The sequence below is a fragment of the Asterias rubens genome, chromosome 4 (assembly GCF_902459465.1).
Source record: "Asterias rubens chromosome 4, eAstRub1.3, whole genome shotgun sequence".
Classification (NCBI taxonomy): Eukaryota; Metazoa; Echinodermata; class Asteroidea; order Forcipulatida; family Asteriidae; genus Asterias; species Asterias rubens.
Window position 1 is genome coordinate 8,644,411 of NC_047065.1, and position 21,444 is coordinate 8,665,854.

At 37.8% G+C, this 21,444-nt stretch overlaps 2 protein-coding genes across 3 annotated transcripts in view; one reads left to right on the top strand and one right to left on the bottom strand.

Moving 5' to 3' along the window:
- The first annotated feature begins 24 nt into the window (after positions 1-24).
- On the top strand, positions 25-14,466 carry LOC117289219 (cyclin-dependent kinase 10-like). Its single transcript, XM_033770235.1, has 12 exons — positions 25-85; positions 2,864-3,001; positions 3,273-3,345; positions 4,066-4,137; positions 5,257-5,359; positions 6,412-6,614; positions 7,434-7,563; positions 8,274-8,397; positions 9,424-9,563; positions 11,163-11,215; positions 13,106-13,190; positions 14,218-14,466. Exons 2-12 carry the CDS (start codon positions 2,876-2,878, stop codon positions 14,285-14,287), a joined length of 1,179 nt encoding a protein of 392 aa, XP_033626126.1. The 5' UTR covers positions 25-85; positions 2,864-2,875; the 3' UTR covers positions 14,288-14,466.
- A 3,043-nt stretch (positions 14,467-17,509) lies between these two features.
- LOC117289084 overlaps positions 17,510-21,444 on the bottom strand; it is a 47,832-nt gene continuing 43,897 nt past the window's right edge. For both annotated transcript variants that reach the window (XM_033770032.1, XM_033770031.1), the window contains 2 exons: positions 20,475-20,553; positions 17,510-18,580 (listed from right to left, as the gene is read on the bottom strand). In XM_033770032.1, the coding sequence (XP_033625923.1) occupies positions 18,477-18,580; positions 20,475-20,553 (183 nt within the window). In that variant the 3' untranslated portion in view covers positions 17,510-18,476. The remainder of the gene's footprint in view (positions 18,581-20,474; positions 20,554-21,444) is intronic.

Sequence of the window (21,444 nt, forward strand, 5' to 3'; positions counted from 1 at the left end):
GAATGTGTAGCGCCCTCAATAGTTGGGGCTTGTAAAATAAAAAAACATGGCGGCGCCCTGTGTGTGCTCAGTGTGCTAAGTTGCGGTAAGAAGATTGTTGTTTGTTTGTTTTTCCATCAAAAGTAAAAACAACAATTCAATAACAGCAATAATAACATTATAAGGAATAACAGAACAATTTCTTACCGAATTTTTTTTAAATTTCCTTAACATTTGATTGGGATAACTTTCCGTATGGCGCCACCACTTTTTCACTCATTTTTACAAAAAGGGATATATTATATATATCAATCAGGTAAATAAGATACTATATTATTTTATTTCGAATGAAAAAGTGGTGGCGCCATACGGAAACTTTTCCTTTGATTGTTATCTCATTGTTAAAGGGTATTATGTACTTTTTCCTAACAAAAAAACACAATAATTAATTAATATTAATGTCCACGTACAGATTTACACAAAACTTACACAGTTTGAAGATTATGATAGTAGAAAGCTTCCCTTGAAGTTTTACTTACTGAGGTGCTGTAGTTTTTGAGAAATTAGTAAAAGTAATAATTTTCTACTCAGTTTTAGCATGTAAAAATGTAAGTTATGCTATGGTTTTGGTATATTTTACACTGTAATAATAAACTGGTTAAGGGGATTTTACATATAGAAAAGTTTGCGGTAACACCATGTAATAACAATCTCTAAATGAGTTGGGGTGGTTCTGAAAAGAACCGTTGGATTAAATCGACGTTTCGATCAGTATGCTCTGATCGTCTTCTGGAGAATGCTGGACTCTGATGCTGCATGCTGCTTAAGTACTGGGCGGCGGATCAGCGGTGATGCATGAAGGCGGCAAATAGAGGCGGGAAGTGAACTCGATGATGCGTGGTGAAACCTGTTGTGGAGCCTTGGGTGGTGTGTGGGGGGTGTGTGCTCACTAAACCGTGTCAGTAGGAACAAGCACAGGGAATAGTGAGGGTGTGGGGCCTAGGTGACTGAGGGTATAGATGAACCAAAGCAGTGGATTTTACATGCTAAAATCATTTTGGTCTCATGAGACGAAAATGATTTTGTGACTTGTTTTACTCATTTCTCAAAAACTACACAACCTTAGATAGTACTAATATTTGAAGGGAAGCTTTCCACTATCATTCTCTTCAAATCCTGTATTACATAGTTTAGCATGTTTAGGGTCCTACTACTTGCCGTCAACTCGCCGTCAACTCGCCGTCAACTCACTTGCGCCGTCAACTCGCCGTCAACTTCTCCAATATACATTTAAAATCCACAAAAGAAGCATAGAACTGTAAAGTATCAGATCAAAGAGCATTCGCGTACGTTTTAGGTCATATTTCGTAATAAAAGTTGAGTTTTATTCTCGTGAAAATTTTTTTCTCGAAGCAGCAAAACCGTCGCCGCCATCTTGCTTTTTCACATGAATTAGTCTTGTCCCAAGATGTCAATGAGTGATACTTTTTTATCAACACAAAGTCGTTTTTGTGAATGAAATTTTACCGAAAACCATGAGAAATATGTAGTTTAGCCCAGACGTAACACTTCCGTGCCCCATTTATTAATTTTTCATGTAAATTTTATGAGTTGACGGCATGAAAATGAGTTGACGGCGAGTTGACGGCAAGTCGGCGAGCTGATGGCAAGTAGTAGGACCGCATAGTTTAATGTAAATCTGTGGACATTTTGAAAAAGTACCCGAATGTTAAACTTTTCATAAAATGAAAAAGGTAAAAACCTGACTGATTTTACCATAATTATAGTATATACAGCTTTAGAATTAGAAAGGTCAGTACTGTGGACACTTCGGCACCTCGCAAACTCTGCATCTGCGACCTCCGTTCGGCATCTTGCATCTTCCCCTAGCCCACCTTGTTGAGCTGTTAATGGCTCCGCTTTTAACATCGGTCTCATCACTGTCACAGCACCCATTCGGCGCCAAGAAAGTTGGCACCATACAAACTCGGCACCGACCTTTTTTTGATCGACAAACTCGGCACCAAGTAATATCACTCTCGTCTCTAATGGTTAAAAATAAACAACTTTTATAGAGATGCCAAGTCTAGAGGCCAGCTATGCGTGAGATTTTTCAAAGCTCACCACACCATCTTCATGGAAAAATATCAATTCTCATTTTAAGTAATTTCTCTTGTCACTGCTATTTGCACTTCATAAACTTCTCATGTACAAAGTGTATCCAGAAGTCTCCTTCCACTCTGGTCTACAATGCTTGATGTTAATGCCCTCTGAAGTGGGCACCAGTCTACTCCACCAACTGGGTCTTTATAGTGGGAGTGTGGGGGTTGCTAGTGTGGTTTTGTTATAAATGTAATGTCACGGCAATCTCTACCCCCTATACTCTGATGTAGTACTGGGGTGCGTTCCACTCGCGCAAACGTTGCCAACGGTTGCGCACGTTCGCCAACAATTTCAAGTGGAACGAGTTGTTCGCCGCCACCGTTGGCGAACGTTGGCAACTTTAGGCGAACATACTTCTGAGGTGTTGGCGAGTGATTTTTAAAATGGCGGACAAGCATACGGTATTATTTCTTTGTCACAAACATAATTACTGTATTTTCGGTGGATGATTAAGCAGGTTTGGAATAACAAAGTCAATTAGTTGATGTAAAAGAGGACTATTGCAGCAAAATAAAGTAAAAAAAAAAAACTATGAATGGTGCGCGCCATCCTCATTTCAGGGCGCCGCCATATTGACATCGTGATACGCACCAATCGTTCAAAAAGTTTGCACAAACAGTTGCGAGTGGAACGCACCCCTGGTGTGATCTTCCTGATTAAAGAAACTTTAATTTAATTTTACTTTTAAAAAGATTAAGTTTGTAAAAACCTTTGTTTAAAGATTCCAGGCACCATGATGCTGAAATCCACTTCAATGTCATCGGATACAAGAGCAAATGTTCAAGATAATGATAATAAAGTGACTCATCTTGTTTCAATGAAGACAGGACAGCCATTGATCATACCAGAAAAAGACAGGGTAGGTACACATCAAAATGTAATGCATCAGACAGGAATAACACACTTGTTCGCTTGTCCTTGCTCATCGTTTATTGGAATAGCAATTTCTTTAATTTGATCTGTCAAAACAATTAAACAGCTTCCATTTTGAAAAAAATATGTACAACTTTAAAGCTTGGTGTAGATAAAGAGTGAGCACAATTTATAGTCTCAATTGTGGAATATTTCTAAGGAGGGATAATGGAAATACAGATCTACATTATTTTGTTTTCCTTGTTTCTCCCTTGTAGCTTGGTTTATGTAGGAGTGTCTCTGAGTTTGAAAAGTTGAATAGAGTTGGAGAAGGCACCTATGGAATAGTGTGTAAGTACAAGCTTTTAAGCTCTTTAGTCCAGAATACAGTGACTTTTGCAATTTTACATTATGTCAGTGTTAATGAAGGAAAGTTACAGATAAAACATACCTGTTTTACGCTTAGTTTTGGTAGGGTAACGTTTATTTTAAAAACTTGCATAGTAATAACGTGGATATTTAAAGACAGTGGACACTATTGGTAATTGTCAAAGACCAGTTTTCTCACTTGGTGTACATATCTCAACATATGCATAAAGTAACAAGCCTGAGAAAATTTGAGCTCAATTGGTCGTCGAAGTTGCGAGATAATAATGAAAGAAAAAACACCCTTGTCACACAAAGTTGTGTGCTTTCAGATGCTTGATTTCGAGACCTCAAATTCTAAACTTGAGGTCTTGAAATCAAATTCGTGGAAAACTACTTCTTTCTCGAAAACTTTGTCACTTCAGAGGGAGCCGTTTCGCACAATGTTTTATACTATCAACCTCTCCCCATTACTCATTACCAAGTGAGGTTTTCTGCTGATAATTATTTTGAGTAATTACCAATAGTGTCCACTGCCTTTAAGCATGCACATCTTTGTATATGTTCAAGCATGTGTCATGCTGTAAACATATGATGTCAAGTACAGTGTATGTGTTATTGTGACCATGTTAAGCATGTGTTATTGTAACCATGTGAAAATGTGGATTGTAACCATATTACATTTAATTTTGTTTAAATTGACAGACAGAGCTAGGGACACTCAAACAGGTGAAATTGTTGCACTGAAAAAGATGCGCATGGAGAATGAGAAAGATGGTAAGTGTGTAAACATCGTTAGCAATAACTAAGGTCTTGCTTCTTTAATTCAGTGATAATTAATAAATACTGTGCAGTATACTGTAAACAGCTTACAGACTCTGATTGGTCAATAACCTGATCAGGTGGGGATGTATTTAACATTTGATATAAAGACCTGCTCTTGAAACAGGTGATTAAATGAGGGAAAAAATGAGTAGTGACGAGTTCTTAAACGGCCGTTTAAAACCGGCAGGCTCGGGCCTGTATCGCATGGCAACGACCTTGCAAGGTTTTAAACGGCCGTTTAAGAACGAGTCACTACTCTTTTATTCCTACTCATAAATGCCCTTATGTTAAAAAGCAAAAGAATTTCACAATTATAGGCAATCTGTGACAATCTGTTTCTTTTGGTTGTGTATACGTGGGTGTTAAGATAGATTACACGCCATTACTAAAAGTCATGAGTTGCGTTTCGCCTAAGTAAAGTTGGTGTACTTGAGCTTGTGCGCCAAACACGCAAAGCCAGCCGGTCTTAAACAGCTTTAAGCTGATCTTTATCAATTGTTTAAACATCCCCACGTGATGCGCTCTCAACCTATAGGAGTAGCGAACTGTCTGGGGTGTTTATGAATGACCTTTACACATGAGTCAAAAGAAACGCAAAGCAAAAGTTTCATTACATGGTAAAGACCTTGGTTGGTGGCTGGCCGCTGTTAACGTGCCGTGCCTCCGGCTTGGTCCATTAACAGCCGCCCAGCCACCAACCCAGTCATTACAACATAGTGAAGACCAAGTCCTCACTCTGTTATTCCCTTATTATGAAAGGGTCTAGGTACTCTTTGTAGGACACAAAACTGAATGTCCACAGATTTACATTAAGTTTAAACAGTTTGAAGATAATGATGGTAGAAAGCTTCCCATTTTGTTGACAGTGTTTTAGTCATTCCGCAAAAACTACAACACTCTACCTGAGCAAGTAATATTATTAGGTAAGCTTCCTACTACCATGTTCTTCAAACGGTGCCAGTTTAATGTAAATTTGAGGACATTGTGTTTTGTGTTACAAAGAGTACCCAAATCCTTGAACTCACTGTTTTACGATGTCATCATTCATAGAAATGTTATTTCTTTTTGTAGGCCTTCCAATAAGTGGTTTACGTGAAATTAATTTGCTGATCAACTTGAATCACGACAATGTGGTTCAACTGAAGGAGGTGGTGGTAGGAAGCCGTTTGGACAGGTACACAAGCACTGCTTAAAGGGAAAGTACACGTTTGGTACATGTAGTTACTCAAAACAAATATTAACTTAAAAACTGACTTGGTAACGAGCATTGGAGAGCTGTTGATTGTATGAAACATTGTGGAAAACGGCTCTCTCTGAAGTAATGTAGTTTTTGAGAAAGAGGTAATTTCTCACTAAAATAATAAAAGACTTCTAGCTAGAAGTCTTTTATTCTTATCTGAAAGCACACTCATTCGTCCAACAAGGGTTTTTTTTTTTTATCATTTTCTCGCAACTCCGATGACCAATTGAGCCCAAATTTTTACAGGCTTGTTATTTTATGCTTATGATGGGATACACCAAGTGAGGACACTAGTCTTTGACAATTACCAAACGTGTACCTCCCCTTTAAATTAAAGTAGTTGTTCATGAATTGCCAACTCACCTCTCCTCGCTGTATTTCATTGAAGTTTGATATATTTGGGCATCAAGACTGGGGCAATGTTTCAAATGTTAACGCTAAAATCGCTTGAAAATTACCTTTACTTTCGTTCAGGCCAAAGTTGGTTGATTAAAAAAAAAGAAAATTATCAGGGCTTATCATTACTCCAGATTGAAACTCAATTGAACATTGAAACTCATCAGACAAATGAAACTTATATTAAGATGACTCAAACTTGATTATGTGATGATGACATCATCAGTTAATAAATTATGTTAAATTAATGTTTCAGATTTGAAAAATCATAACTCATGAAGAGTGTGTTGGACTTAGACAATGTATACATCATTAGAAACGTCATTAAAGGAAAACATTGCCTTGGATCGGTCAAGTTGGTCTTTGAAAAGCGTTTGTAACTGTTTGTTATAAAATGCATATGATTAGAAAGATATTTTAAAAGTAGAACATAATGATCCACACAAGTAACACTCGAAATTGCATGGTTTTCTTTGTACCTCGTTGACTAACACTGTCGGCCATTTATGGGAGTCAAATTTTTGACCCCCATAAGTGGGTTTTTTAATTAACAAAAAACTGCATTTCTATTTTGTTGTTTCTTTTGGTAGCATTTTCCTTGTGATGATGTACTGTGAACAAGACCTTGCAAGTTTACTGGATAACATGCCAGCTCCATTTACTGAGGCCCAAGTCAAATGCCTAGCTCTGCAGATGGTCAATGGACTTCATTATCTTCATGACAATTTCATCATCCATAGAGATCTCAAAGTGTCAAACTTACTTCTTACTGACAAAGGGTGTCTTAAAATTGGTTAGTTTTTAGAATGTATGCTTTGAAAGCAGGTTATTCTAGATGCCCAAAACCCAGAAATGACAATGAGCCATTCAAAGTTGATATGTTTATATGTTGATATTATGTTGATATTTGCTTTTATTTTAAATCTCAAGTAATAAACTTCAAGGGAAACTCACTGGGTAGATGTTTAACAACTTTGGGTTAAAGGCAGTGGACACTATTGGTAATTACTCAAAATAACTATTGGCATAAAACCTTCTTTGGTGACGAGTAATGGGGAGAGGTTGATAGTATAAAACATTGTGAGAAACGGCTCCCTCTGAAGTGACATAGTTTTCGAGAAAGAAGTAATTTTCCACGATTTTGATTTCGAGACCTAAAGTTTAGAATTTGAGGTCTCGAAATCAAGCATCTTAAAGCACACATTTCGTGTGACAAGGGTGTTTTTTCTTTTATAGCTTTCTTGCAACTCCGACGACCAATCGAGCTCAAATTTTCACAGGTTTGTTATTTTATGCATATGTTGAGATACACCAAGTGAGAAGACTGGTCTTTGACAATTACCAATAGTGTGCAGTGTTCACTGTCTTTAAACAATTAATAATTTATTTTGGTGGGATTTAAACTTGGGACCTCTGGATTAATGTGCCAAGGCTTTACCAAAGCAGCTTTGTTAACTGTTTTAGTTGCTTTTTCTTCCCCTTACCCATTCAAGTGGAATAACCAGACATTTTTTTTTTGGGGGGGGTGAAGGGGGTGGGGGGCTTTTTGATCCATTGAATCATTCATTTGAACATTCCTTTCAGTTTTCATGTATTTGCCTTTATGAAACAGCTGATTTTGGTCTTGCAAGAACGTTTGGTCTTCCAGTGCAGCCGATGACTCCAAGGGTTGTAACACTATGGTATCGAGCACCAGAAGTATTGCTCGGTTCTGTTACACACACAACGGCCATTGATATGTGGTATGTACAAGTACACTGTACTCAAAATGACATTGTTAATTACACTGAATAATGTGTTTAGTTCAGTTATGGAACAGTCTTCCAGAGGTTGTTAAAGGCAGTGGACACTTTTGGTAATTGTCAAAAACTAGCCTTCACAGTTAGTTCATCTCAACATAATGCACAAAATAACAAACCTGTGAAAATTTGAGCTCAATCGGTCATCGAACTTGCGAGATAATAATGAAAGAAAAAAAACCACCATTGTCACACGAAGTTGTTTGCGTTTAGATGGTTGATTTCGAGACCTCAAGTTCTAAATCTGAGGTCTCCAAATCAAATTGGTGGAAATTACTTCTTTCTCGAAAACTATGGCACTTCAGAGGGAGCCGTTTCTCACAATGTTTTATACGATCAACCTCTCCCCATTACTCATCACCAAGAAAGGTTTTATGCTAATAATTATTTTGAGTAATTACCAATAATGTTCACTGTCTTTAAACAGGCTGAGACATCAGAACAATTCTAAACCCTGTTAAAAACATATCTGTTTACTTTGTACAGTAATTGTTGATTTCCTTTTACAGCGCATAGGGACCTCACGGTGATATGCGCTATATACATGAATGGTTTTATTATTATGTATTATTATTATATTTAAAATGCAATCATTTGAATTGAGCTACTGTTCAATAAATTAATGAATAATTGATTTGTCTTGTTGGTTGAAGGGCTGCAGGATGTATCATTGGTGAGCTGCTGGCAAACCAGCCCCTAATGCCAGGTACATCTGAGCTGCAACAAATTCAATTCATTATTGACTTGTTAGGAACTCCCAATGACAGTATATGGCAGGTTTGTTAGTTTCTTAGTTTGGGTGCTTCTTATTATGATGTGTAGGCTTCTGCTATTGCTGTTTCTTCTGCTGCTTCTATGTCTCATCAATTTCAGTTCTATCTCAATTTATATTCCTCTTAATTTTTTTTAATAAAACACCAGGGGTCGATTTCACAAAGAGTTAGGACTCGTCTTATCTTGAGTTAGAACGAGTAACCCGTCCTAACTCGGGATCAATCTTAAGGTCTGCATGCTACAGTGCAGGGTTGGGACTCATCCTAAGTCCTAAGATTAGTCTTAAGTTAGGAAGAGTTTTGTGAAATCGACGGCAGGACAAGTGTTTGAGATCCAGTTGACGGAAAGTAACTTCTGAAATACTCGAAATCAAATCCAGATTTTGCTTGAGTTTGACAGATCTAGTCATTCAATTTAAAAAAGAAGAACAACTTTTGACAAGTTTTTAATTTCCTCAAACAAGAGTACAAAATGATAGGCACTGATTCTTACATTGAAACACTGTCTTATTGGAATGTTGCAATCTAGCTTGATCTATTTGTTGTAAAACTATTTAGCAGACAAAGGCGTCATTCCATTAAATGTTAATCAAATCAACTGATATAGATGTGGAAGTGTCACGAACGAGCTCTTAATAAGTACACCAAATTCAAACTCTGGTGTTTCTGATCAGCAGAGTGTGGGTTCGAGTCCCAGTCAGGTCACTTGTGTCCTCAAGCAAGACACTTGACCATTGCTTCGTCCTTTTGATTGAGCCGTTGGTCCCATGTGTTGTGAACGCACATAAAAGAACCCAGTGCAGTTATCAAAAAGAGAAGAGGTTTGCCCGGTGTTCCTGGCTGTGTCTGCTGAATGCGCTGAAGCACCTTGTAAACCCTTATAAGGTGCTACATGATTGGGTCTCAATACTATAAAAACCTATCTTTCTGTAAAAATGTAAATTACAAAGTGCCTAAAGTACCTTGTTTGTAGATATGTGAACTATTTAAGACTTGGATATTATTATTATTATGTTGTCTTATTTTTCAGGGTTATTCCAGCTTGCCAATGTTAGAGAAATATAGTCTTAAGAAGCAGCCATACAACAACTTGAAGCATAAGTTTCCTTGGCTCTCCCAGGCTGGTCTACGCATGCTTAATTTCCTATTCATGTATGATCCAGTGAAAAGGTATGCAATGCTTTTAGATTAAAAAATCTCCATATTATCAGTTGTATACTAAGCCATATATTTAGAGATCCGCAAAAGAAACTTATTGATATCAAAGCCAAGAGAACAAAGATTTTGTTTCAAAGATCTCGCTCCCTCTTTTGAAACTTTTATAAACACTGTGAGTCACAAAAACTTGGGCTTGGAGTCGCTGGGGGCAGCAGAAAAAAGAAACCCTTTTTTACGGCTCTGAGCGTGCGCATGCTCAGTATTGCGCGTAGGTCTGAGCATGCACACTACTGTGATAAAGGACCAATGCTCGAATCTTGATCTTCAAACTTGCCTCAATCGAGCCAAAATACAATGAAATACAACAGGAGAAACCTTTCAATGCATGTAATCCTCTTGCATCAAAATGTCAAAGGCCTAGTAATGAGGGTTACCCCACATGTTTGGAGTTGGAATTGGTTTGAAAAAGTCCTTTTTGCTGGTTCTTTAGACCAGCATTAATCCACAAGTGGATTTGGAGCACTTGGTTTAAAACCACAAGTGGATTTGGAGTGCTCTTTCAGCCTTCAGCTACTTTTGTTAACATTTCCTTTATCATCATTATAAAAAGAAAATGTACACATGTATATATAAGTGTTGTATTTGCCTTGATACAGGCATGGGTTCTTCGTTTACTGAAAGGGCACGGGCAACAAGGCATTTTCTCCTTGGTAAAGGGCACCTTATGAGGAAATTGTGAATTTCTATTGGAGCATTTCAAGGGTATGAAGCAGTGTTGTAGTCGAGACCTCAAAGTCTGAGACCGAGGACCAAAACTGAGACCTCCCCATCCGAGACCAAGGTATTGAGGGGGAGACATTTTGCAGTCCGAGACCGAGACCAAGACCGAGACACCAAAAGTAGGTCTTGAGACAGTCTCGAGACCTACAACACTGGTATCAAGGCATAGACACGGGGGCATGGAGCATTAGCCTGTAGATTAGTCTTGGTGCAAGACGTTTCTTGTTTCCCTCTCGCGCACACACCGCAGCCAATTCACCAACAGCGCCTGCATCGACTCACCTGACTTAGTCCCGCTCACTGTGCAAGACGTTTCTCTTTTCCCTCTCTTGCACACACCACGGCCAATTCACCAACAGCGCCCGCATCGACTCACCTGACTTGAGAGTGAGTAGGACTAAGTCAGGTGAGTCGATGCGGGTGCTGTTGGTGAATTGGCTGCGGTGTGTGCGTGCGAGGGAAACGAGTAACGTCTTGCACAGTGAGCGGGACTAAGTCAGGTGAGTCGATGCGGGTGCTGTTGGTGAATTGGCTGCGGTGTGTGCGTGCGAGGGAAACGAGTAACGTCTTGCACAGTGAGCGGGACTAAGTCAGGTGAGTCGATGCGGGTGCTGTTGGTGAATTGGCTGCGGTGTGTGCGTGCGAGGGAAACGAGTAACGTCTTGCACAGTGAGTAGGACTAAGTCAGGTGAGTCGATGCGGGTGCTGTTGGTGAATTGGCTGCGGTGTGTGCGTGCGAGGGAAACGAGTAACGTCTTACACCAAGACTACCTGTAGATATGAAGGGAAGGCTGTATTTATTTGTTAAACATTGTGTTTTTCCCCATGCAGGGCTACTGCTGAAGATTGCTTGACCCATTCATATTTTAAAGAACACCCATTGCGTAAGTTTGATTTAAGTGTAATTAGCTGTTCCGACCTACCGTCGGAACAGGTATTGTTTTCGTCGAGATTTTTATTATTTTGATTATTATTATTATTCTTTGTTTCTGCCTAAAACCCATAGCATTTGTACGCGTTTTTTTCTTTCAGCCTAATCTCCCAAACCATAATACGAAAGAGTGAGCTTATTATACCAAATTGAAGCTTAGAACATAAGCTTCGCTTAAAATGTAAACAAAATGTTAAAATTCCTAATTAATTAACCACGTGACACTCATTTGCATATTTAATTGGGAAATCTTTGTAGCACCATATCACAAGAAGTACACGGCCGACTCTTACCCTGTTTGAAGTTAAAGACTCCTTGGGGATTGGAGATTAATTTTGAAAACCGTGACCTCAAGTTGACCTCTACTTCCGGGTCAACCGGAAGTGGGACCATATCTCAAGAAGTATATTGCCGATTTATATACTGTTTGCAGTTATAAACTCCTTGGGGACTAAAGATTAATTTTGGAAAAACCGTGACCTCAAGTTGACCTCTACTTCCGGGTCAACCGGAAGTGGGACCATATCTCAAGAAGAACAGGACCGATTTATATACTGTTTGTAGTTATAAACTCCTTTGGGACTGAAGATTAATTTAAAAAACCGTGACCTCAAGTTGACCTCTACTTCCGGGTCAACCGGAAGTGGGACCATATCTCAAAAAGAACAGGGCCGATTTATATACTGTTTGTAGTTATAAACTCCTTGGGGACTGAAGATTAATTTTGAAAAACAGTGACCTCAAGTTTACCTCTACTTCCGGGTCAACCGGAAGTGGGACCATACCTTAAGAAGCACAGGGCCGATTTATATACTGTTCGAGTTATAGAGTCCATGGGGATGGAGATTAATTTTGAAAAACGTGACCTCAAGTTGACCTCTACTTCCGGGTCAACCGGAAGTGGGACCATATCTCAAGAAGTAAACGGCCCATTTTAGACTGTTTGTAGTTTAAGACTCCTTGGTGATTGGAGATTAATTTTGAAAAACCGTGACCTCAAGTTGACCTCTACTTCTGGGTCAACCCGAAGTGGGACAATATCGATTTTTCAAACTTTTTTCAGTTAGAGACTCCTTGGGCATTGGAGATTAGCCTTAGGTTACCGTGACCCCATGTCGACCTCTACTTCCGGGTCAACCGGAAGTGGCACGATAACTCAAGACACTATTCAACATTTTCAAACTTGTTTTCAGTTATAGACTCCTTGGTCATTTTAGCACATAATCCAAGCAAAAGAACACGGACCAGCTTTGTGTTTGTTCACAAACACCTAATGTCTAGTTTTAATTTCTGTTGTCTAGTTCTTCATTTGAAAGAGAGTTGAATTTGGTACTGTAATAAACTTATAGCGCTGGAGGTAAAACTAACTTTAAAAATCGCAAGATTTATCTGAGCCAAAGTCTGGTAACCATAAATCATGTGAACTTAGTTTCCAAAATAGCCAAACTTGATGGTTTCTTTTAGGAGTCATTGTAATCTACTCTTTGAAGACAATTACAGTAATGTTTGGGTCTATTTTGTAGCCTTGATACATGTAATGTAGCCCAAAGGAAGCTGGTGTGTCCCTTCCATGCATTTCGGGTATCAGACTTTCAGTCCCAGCCATGATATTCATGGTTAAAGACCCCAGTCCCAGGCAAGTTGTTTGGTGTTGAAGACTTGATTCCAAATCAAGGAATTGGTTTGGTTTGTGATGTAAAGGTTTTTTTGATATTGGTTATCTCCATTAACATGACTCAAGTTCGGAACAACCTTCTAGGACATTTTAAAACCTGATTTTTATACAAGACTTTTTTGGGCTGAATTTATGAAGTAATGTGGTTGGCATGATTTCCTTTTGCAGCATGTGATTCTAAATTGATGCCAACATTTCCACATCATAGAAACAAACGGAAAAAAACAAGTGTTCAGCACCAAGAAGGCAAGAGGTAAAGCTTTACTTTCATTTATATGAATATTACAAACTGTACAACTGTCTTAACTAAAAAAGACAGAATACATTAACTCAGTGTTTGATTGAAAATTATTTTGCCACATAAGTAAAATGAAAATAACTTTGTTTTTAAATGTTTCTAAATCACTACACAGTGTTCTATTATAATTTGTTTCACCAATTTACTTTCGGGATTAACCCATCACACACCATTGTGAAAAAAAACTATTTTTTCCCACTCAAGTCACTATTGTTTTGTCAATGAAATTCAGTTTTTACACCTATACAAAGAACTGTTCTCACAGACATATTTTATTAGACCGTATATTTCTTGCGGTCATGTGTCTGAACCACATTCAAAGCAGAATATTTGTTGGGATGGATTTGTGCCTCATGCCTTAAACAAAAGGCGTTAGGCACAAATCCATCCAAAAGGTTATATTGCTTTCATTGTTTGGAGTGCTTTTCGTCAAGGGCTACCAAACCATCACACCACCGACTTCAGAATAGATTGCCTGCACAGGCAATCTGCTGCAATATCTCACCACATGACCACCACCACACAGAATGCCAGTATATAAGCAAACCGCTGTAAGAATTGTGTTGTTCTGTAATCTCAAGTAAACTAATTGTAGGGTAAGGTACTCCCCCAGTTGTTCTAAGTCGTACGGTTCCTGCTCTTTCCAATATGCAGCAGTTCAGTTAATGGTTAAGGAGCAGTCTTCTCCAGAGGTTGTTAAACACGCTGAGACATCAGAACAATTCAAAACCCGGTGAAAAACATATCTGTTTACTTTATAATTGTTGATTTCCTTTTACAGCCCATAGGGACCTCACGGTGATGTGCGCAATATAAGAATAGTTTTATTATTACTATTAGAAGAGGATTCCAAATTAAATTACTTTTAGGCTCCATGTTATAAAAGGTGATCTATAAAATTGTTTCTAAATCGATTTGTGTAAAGCCTTTAAAACTACTGTGAAATTGTAGTTAAGCTTTTTTTGCATTGCTTATTTTTCAGCTCTACATATAAAAGAGAGGATTTTGGCCAAGCGTTTGGACCAGAATGTGCCAAGAAGCTTAAAAGATGAGCATTTCAACATGCTGTATTTGGACCGAAAATTGTACCAGAATGGCAGACTTGACAGAACATCAAAAACTTCTATCAATCTGATGTCTACAAACACAGCAGACTTGGAGCTTTGTACCAGTATACAATTGTTGCACGCTGTGACGGGGTCCATGGCATTTTGTACACTCGAGGGGGAAAATGGCACCCGAGGCTTCAAACATTATTACGACGAACAAGAAACAATTCCCTCGAACCCGGGGTTGAAATCGACCAACGCTGGGAACGATCGAGAAGGTGATGTACACCGGGAACATCACTTTTCATGTTACTCAGCCCGTCGAGCCATGTGACATGCGTTTTTGTTACGCGTCATTGGTTCTCGACCAATCAAACGTCACAGTTTGTTAACGAGGTGTAACAAGTAGAATGGTTCTTTAGACACTTGTTCCATCATTGCCACTATTAAAAACCCTGACTTGACAAAGGAGAGACAACAAAGATCCTCAACATTTAGTTTTGAGATGTTTTGTGAGAAAATTGAGTAGACCTTTAACTTCACTGTTATTTGCAGAACCTAATTTTTCTTGCCTTTCTTGTACCATTAAGGAAATCAAATAATTGGCAAACAATGGTGGCAGCCCACCCATTCTGGTCTGCCACATTTGTATAACATGGGCTAACACAACAACCCCTGTAAAAGGCAACTTTTCCAGAACCTAATGTGCCTGCTTGTGCATGCTACGAATGCAATTGGTATGTCTGGGTGGGAAAAAATTTGGCTGTCTGGCTGTCAGCAAAAAGTTGAGGACAATCTGATGTTGTTCAAAGCGGTACAAAATGTCCTCTGTAAGTCTATCTACATGTACAACATTTTGCCAATTAACATGTCATCGAGGTATTAGATTTTGCCAAATTCACCTTTCCTGTATCATTACATGTATACCAATTAAGTCATTATACATGTATATACATGTAATGAGGCATGATTCTCAAATGGGATGGAATTATTTCCATCCTTATACACAACAACACTAAATGCATCTGAGAGAAACATGTACAATGCTTTGAAACTGGAAGTAATATGTATAAATAAAACAACCAACAAACAATACTTGAATTTTTGACAATATTTGTTTTACTACCAATCACTTCACAAATGAGCACAGAAATATCCAACTAATAGACCCTATTCACAACGCGCAGCGGACATACATGCACGTCTCCTCTCCGTAATTATTGATGTCAAAACGTGCACAAAAATGTTGGTGCGTCAAAACGTGCACAAAATGACGGTACACATATTTTGGCACCTCCGAACAATGCAAATCTACAATTTCTACCTTATTGGGGGAGTCCATTCCTTTTGTGCTTGTTTTGACAACCAGGCATTCTATTTTTCTCGGATGAGCCGATTTCTTCTTTTTTATTCTCAGAAAAATACTAAAGCATTGACATTTTGAAATGTCATGAACTTCCGTATTTTTTGGTTAGGTTACAGTTGCATGCCTGGACACCCAAAATGGCAGACGTGTGCCCTGAGCGTTGTGGAAAGGGTCTATACAATGATTCATCCTTTAAAAAGATTCTACTTCAAAAATAAAACAAATGGCTTAAATTGTTGGACACATTTGGTAAAATATTTGTTTAAACACAAATAACATTCCAGCTAATTAAGCCATTGCAAAGGGCTCAATTATATATGTTATTATTATTATTACATTTCTGGTAATGAAACCAAGATTGCCTTGTAAGTGAACTTCATTACTGTTGCTCATAAGCCTGAGGCAACCCGTAAATGAACCAGAAACACAGAGTTTAACCTACTCTTCACGATAACTGTTGTGTGTTCTTTAATGGGTACTGCCGATCCTTGTATGGGACGTCAGAATGACAAAGCAATTTTAGTAAAGTATCTCGCTCAAGGGTACAAGTGCCCGCCCCCCCATGGCCAGGATTCGAACCAACACTCGGCCGAATCAGAAACACTAGTCTGGTGTGACACACCCACACCACCCAATGCCAACCTTTGTTATCAACCATATGGACATCATATCTTTGTTGCATGTGTTGCCTTAATGATCTGGGCCCAGCATATTTAAAATCGTGCTTGGTTTTGTACACACTGGGAAGAGTCGGCTTGCGATCATCAAACGACACTACCCGTCTTGTCGAACACAAAATAAACCACAGATCTCTGACCAATTTTTCTCTTTGCCGCCCCTAAACTTTGGAATAGTCTCCCCCCCCCCCATCTCTACGCTCTGCTGATTCACTTCATATTTTCAAGAAGCATCTGAAATCACGCCTGTTCCCACAATGATTGTTTGGCTGTTTGATTTAACTTGCATTTGTCTCATTGTTCATTTGTTTCTCTGTTTCATCACAAACCGCTGTGGTCTTGATGAAATGGCGGTATATAAAACATTTTTGTATTGTTTTGTATTGTGTTGGATAAGAACACCTGAATCAAGTACTTCAAAACATACAAACCTTGCAGGACACAATATTAAAGTGCTGGAAACTTAATGAAATGGCGCTATACAAACCCAGTGTATGTGTAAGTTTTATCTTCAAACTTAACTGGACAAATTAACCCCAAAACAAACAAATAAAACAGTGGCTTTGCTCAAGGAGAACAGCAAGTAAAGGGTAGGCATTTTCCCCCGTTAAAATCTGGCCACAGCTTCCTTGTAAATTTTGAACAATCCATGGAGATGTTTGTCGTAAATCATCATTGTTATGATAACCCCTTACAAACTTGGTTTAATAATACAGACCATCACACAAATTGTAGGAGAAACAAGTCTAATGAAAAAGTTTTGGGCAAATCAAAAGGTATCTCCTGTTCATTTCAAATATTTCATAAGTCGTTAGTTTCACTACCCTTCAAATTAAAAAAACACAAAGAATGTTGTTATGATTATTATTATTCAGCCACTTCACCGACACAAGAAAATCCAAACATGGTATGTTGAGTATTAAAGGCTCTGAAAACTGTTGGTAACTACTCAAAATAACTTTAGCAAAAAAAACTTACTTGGTCATGAGCAATGGAGAGCTATTGATACATGTAGTTTAAAACATTGTGTGAACAGCTCCCTTTGAAGTGCACTAAAATATGTGAATTGAATGGTAAGGTCTCGAACTCGAGCATCTGAAAGCACACAGCTTGTGCGACAAGGGTATTTTTTTTTGAGTATAATTCTCTCACAACTCTGATGACCAATTGAGGTCAAATTTTCACAGGTTTGTTATTTTTGTGCATATGTTGAGATACACCAAGTGAGAAGACTGGTCTTCGACAATTACCATAGGTATCCAGTGCCTATAAGGTTAAATTCAGTCTTAATCTGGAGCTGTTTCTGATGGCAGAAGAGGTGTTCAGCTAAATCTGGACACCTTCAAGAACAAGTGTTTCGCTGAAAATAGTTATAATTGTTCTAGCAAAGATTCTTCACTCTTTCTGGCAGAAATGGTCGTGATTTAAATGTGTTCTGAGTAATGCATGTAATTGTGGTTGGCATGCAGAAAGCAGGGAATTAAAAACATCAAATTTAAATTAATACCCTTTTGTGAAACTGTGGAATGTTTATTTTAGATACAATTTTCATACAAATCATTGTAGAGAAATGCTTTAAAAAAATTACATCAAAATCAACTGCTTAGCATTGCTACATGTACATGTAGGCTTGGATGATGAAGTAATCTTGTACAGGTACAGATATACAAGTTTCGTTTAACAATCAAAAGCTTAAATAACTTATTTTTTAATTAAACATTGACCTATTTGCACAAATGATAGGGTTTCCAAACTTAACATTCTAGCAGAATGCCCAAGATGCTCTTCAAGTATTATTCAGATTACCTCAAAGTCTTGTTCAAACCTACACACATCAAAAATAAATAAAACTGCACTTCAAGAATAATGTACAATGTGAAAACAATCAATTAGCAAGTATCTGCATTCATGTTTTTTGTTGCACTTGTTCCAATTCAAAAATAGTCTTGTTCAAGAATATTTGCGTACAAGGCGTAACGCTTAATCTACTGTATTGGCAAGGTGAATCTAGAACTATAATAGACAGAAATGTTTTGCAACTTGCTTGATTGATTGATTTACTGTACCAACTTTATATTTTACAATATATATATATATATATTTTTAAAAACCGGATCCTCCCGCTCCTGAAAGGTTGTGATACATTTGACTATGCTGTTAACTCAACTGTACTGATGGTCAACAATTGATTGACAAGCATTTGGTCTTTCTCTTCAAGTTGATGTAAAGCTGTATTAAAAGGAGATTCTTCACCTGAAACCAAAACATACACAGTTATTGCAAGAGAACCAACACAATATTCCAAGACAACAAACATAAAATACACTAGAAATTGAATGTTTGTTAAATTATAAACATACATGTATAATGTACAGGGTTTGAATGAAGTGTACTTTTATCTGTGATGATGTAATGAATCAATATTATGAAATATTAAATCGTTCAGATTGACAGCTATTACAACAGAGCTGTCCTAACCCTATGTTGGCAGTCTCCTGTTGACATGTTCATGACAACTGTAACAGCGCCCTCATGCTACAGGACCCCATGTTTACAGTGTAGATGTTGTAGAAAGAGTGTAACCAAACCTGAAGGCTGATAAATAAAGAAGTGTTGTGTTGAGTTTAAGGACTACTTTCTCCAGATAATTTACTCAGGTTTTTTGTAGGCTGCTTTTCCCAATTCCTGTTCGTCTGTTAAACTCCAGCAAAATTTGTAATGTACATATTTTAAATGTAATTTTATTGTTAACCAAACTCTCTTAGACTGTGACTTTTTATTTGGTGATGTATTTTTTATAATAAACCAATTTTGAATTGAAAATTGAATTGTTTACAACATCTCCCTGTTTTGTCTATTTGTGTGAGGATGCCAGTCAGAAGCCATTCCACCTGTTACTGCTGTATAGCCAGAGATCACACCCAACTTTACAATTTAACCTGATGGGCAGCAGGGGGATCACCTTAAGGGGATGCCTGTTTTTAATTTTCAAACACCATATTAACAAGGGAAACTGACTAGTATAAATCAACAAAAATTGGGTTAAACTAGACATTCAGTTTTTGTCAACTACAAAAACCAGGTGTTCGGCTTCCGGGAGTACAAGCATGGTGAACAACTAATTACAGTATGTTATGCAGTTGCCTCATTCTCAAGATATGTAATTATTGATCGAATTTGCAAAAATATTTATAAAAACAAAACAAAAAAATTCAAGCAGGCATTGTCCTTATACACCAAGTTTCACCTCAGTCGAATTTGTGGTTTGACAGACACACAGCTTTGAAAGTGCACCTTTAAAGCATAGGCTAACACGTGACACATGATGACGTCATCAAGGTACATGTAAGAGTCGATCCACAGATACATGTTGCTATTATGAAGGCGCACACATTTTTGCTGACGTCATTGGTATTATTTGATTAAAACAGACCTTTGCCAGAGTTGTATTCTGTGATGTTAAAGCATCAAAAGGTGTACATTTCAACCTATCCATTTTTAAGTACGTAAAACCCTTTCATATGAGGATGTAGATTGTCAAAATAGTTTATGTGGTTGAGGAAATATGAACTTATAAAGTATTGACGACTGAAGAGAAAACTAACAAACCAAATGGGAAATGTATGTTGATAACGCCTCTAACACAGACTATACCGAAACTACATCACAAGCTCAATTTAAGTGGACTCATTATTTTCATAATACACAAACATTAACATGATTGGAAATGCAAAACGCCACTACAATGCATTTCCTAACACCATGTAATGATAAACATAGTGCTGTGGTGCAGTCTGCAGCCAACAAAACCAGATAACACCAGGGCGAAACCTTCTCTGAGCAAAACGTGTACCAAATTATTCTGTGTGCATTACACAATACATGGGACATGTGGCTTTACGTCCCATCCAAACGACAAATCATTATAACAGTCAAGTGTCTTCCTTAAGACTGGAAGTTGCACCCACACTCTGCAGTTAAAAAACACCACAGCTAGAGTCCAGTGTAATTGAACATTTGGCCATGACATGGCACAATTATGTCAGTAGTCCAAGGTCACAATATGTGTTGTGGAGGTTCTAGAACAAATCAATGGTAGAGATCCAAATTCCTTTTAGATTTGTTTTCATTTGCTGTTTTTACATACCTTTTCCTTTTGTGTTCCTGTACGACAGTTGCAGTTTTCTCAGGAACTCATTTGCCACACAATAGAATGACGATTGCTCCTGCAGTTAAATAAATCATTAAAAGTCAACTGGTCTTCATCAACTGGGATTATCTTATCGATGTATGACCATTAATATGCAGTGTAAAAGGAAACCTTATACTTGTTGATAAGCTTGGGCGGTATCGATTTATTTTATTCACAATATATCGCCGACAATATATCACGATATTCGATATAATCGCGATTAATTAAATTTGAAATCATCAGTCTTCAAACTCCCAGTGAAAGTTGTAGAAGAGACAGTCATAGCATAAGAGAGGTGTTCCAATGACCTATTCTTCTGGTTTTACTCCAAACCTATGGGGTGCAAGATGTCTCATCTAGGAAATACATCGCGATATTGCGATACTTAAGCAATATCGCGATATATCGCGATATATCGATATTTCGATTAAAACCAACTCGATCCGATATTGAAATCGTTTCCAAATTAATATCGCGATATTCGATAATATCGTGGTATCGCCCAAGCTTACTGCAAACAACATTGATAATGATATGCAGCTTAAAATAGAGCAAGACGTACGTAGAGTCAGAACATACGCAGCTTGCATTATAGACTCGATATCGTGATATCACCCAAGCTTACTTATTGAGAATGGCAGTGTAGTTCTGCCATGCAATCAACATTTCATACTGTTTTAGAGTTTTGCAAAACAGTTCAAAATAGTCTTCTGATTAAGCATGTATGACCTTTAAGTGTGGGGGTTGCATCCCTTCTATAACCAATATTGAGCATTTGTGTGTGTACATAAACAGGAACTTCAGTCTAGAAATTAAGACTTCAAGCCAAAGGGTCAAACCTCCTAGGGTAGTAAGTAACTTTCATATTAATTTGTTATTAATGGAAGCACATATCTTGGTCAATTGTTGATTAGTTTGTTACTCA

Bases quoted from the DNA above. Each gene is read 5' to 3' on its own strand.
- LOC117289219 (XM_033770235.1), top strand. From the start codon at position 2,876: ATGATGCTGAAATCCACTTCAATGTCATCGGATACAAGAGCAAATGTT. The intron at 7,564-8,273 runs GTATGTACAAGT...TGTTGGTTGAAG, and splicing joins ACAACGGCCATTGATATGTG to GGCTGCAGGATGTATCATTG. The intron at 13,191-14,217 runs GTAAAGCTTTAC...CTTATTTTTCAG, and splicing joins CAGCACCAAGAAGGCAAGAG to CTCTACATATAAAAGAGAGG.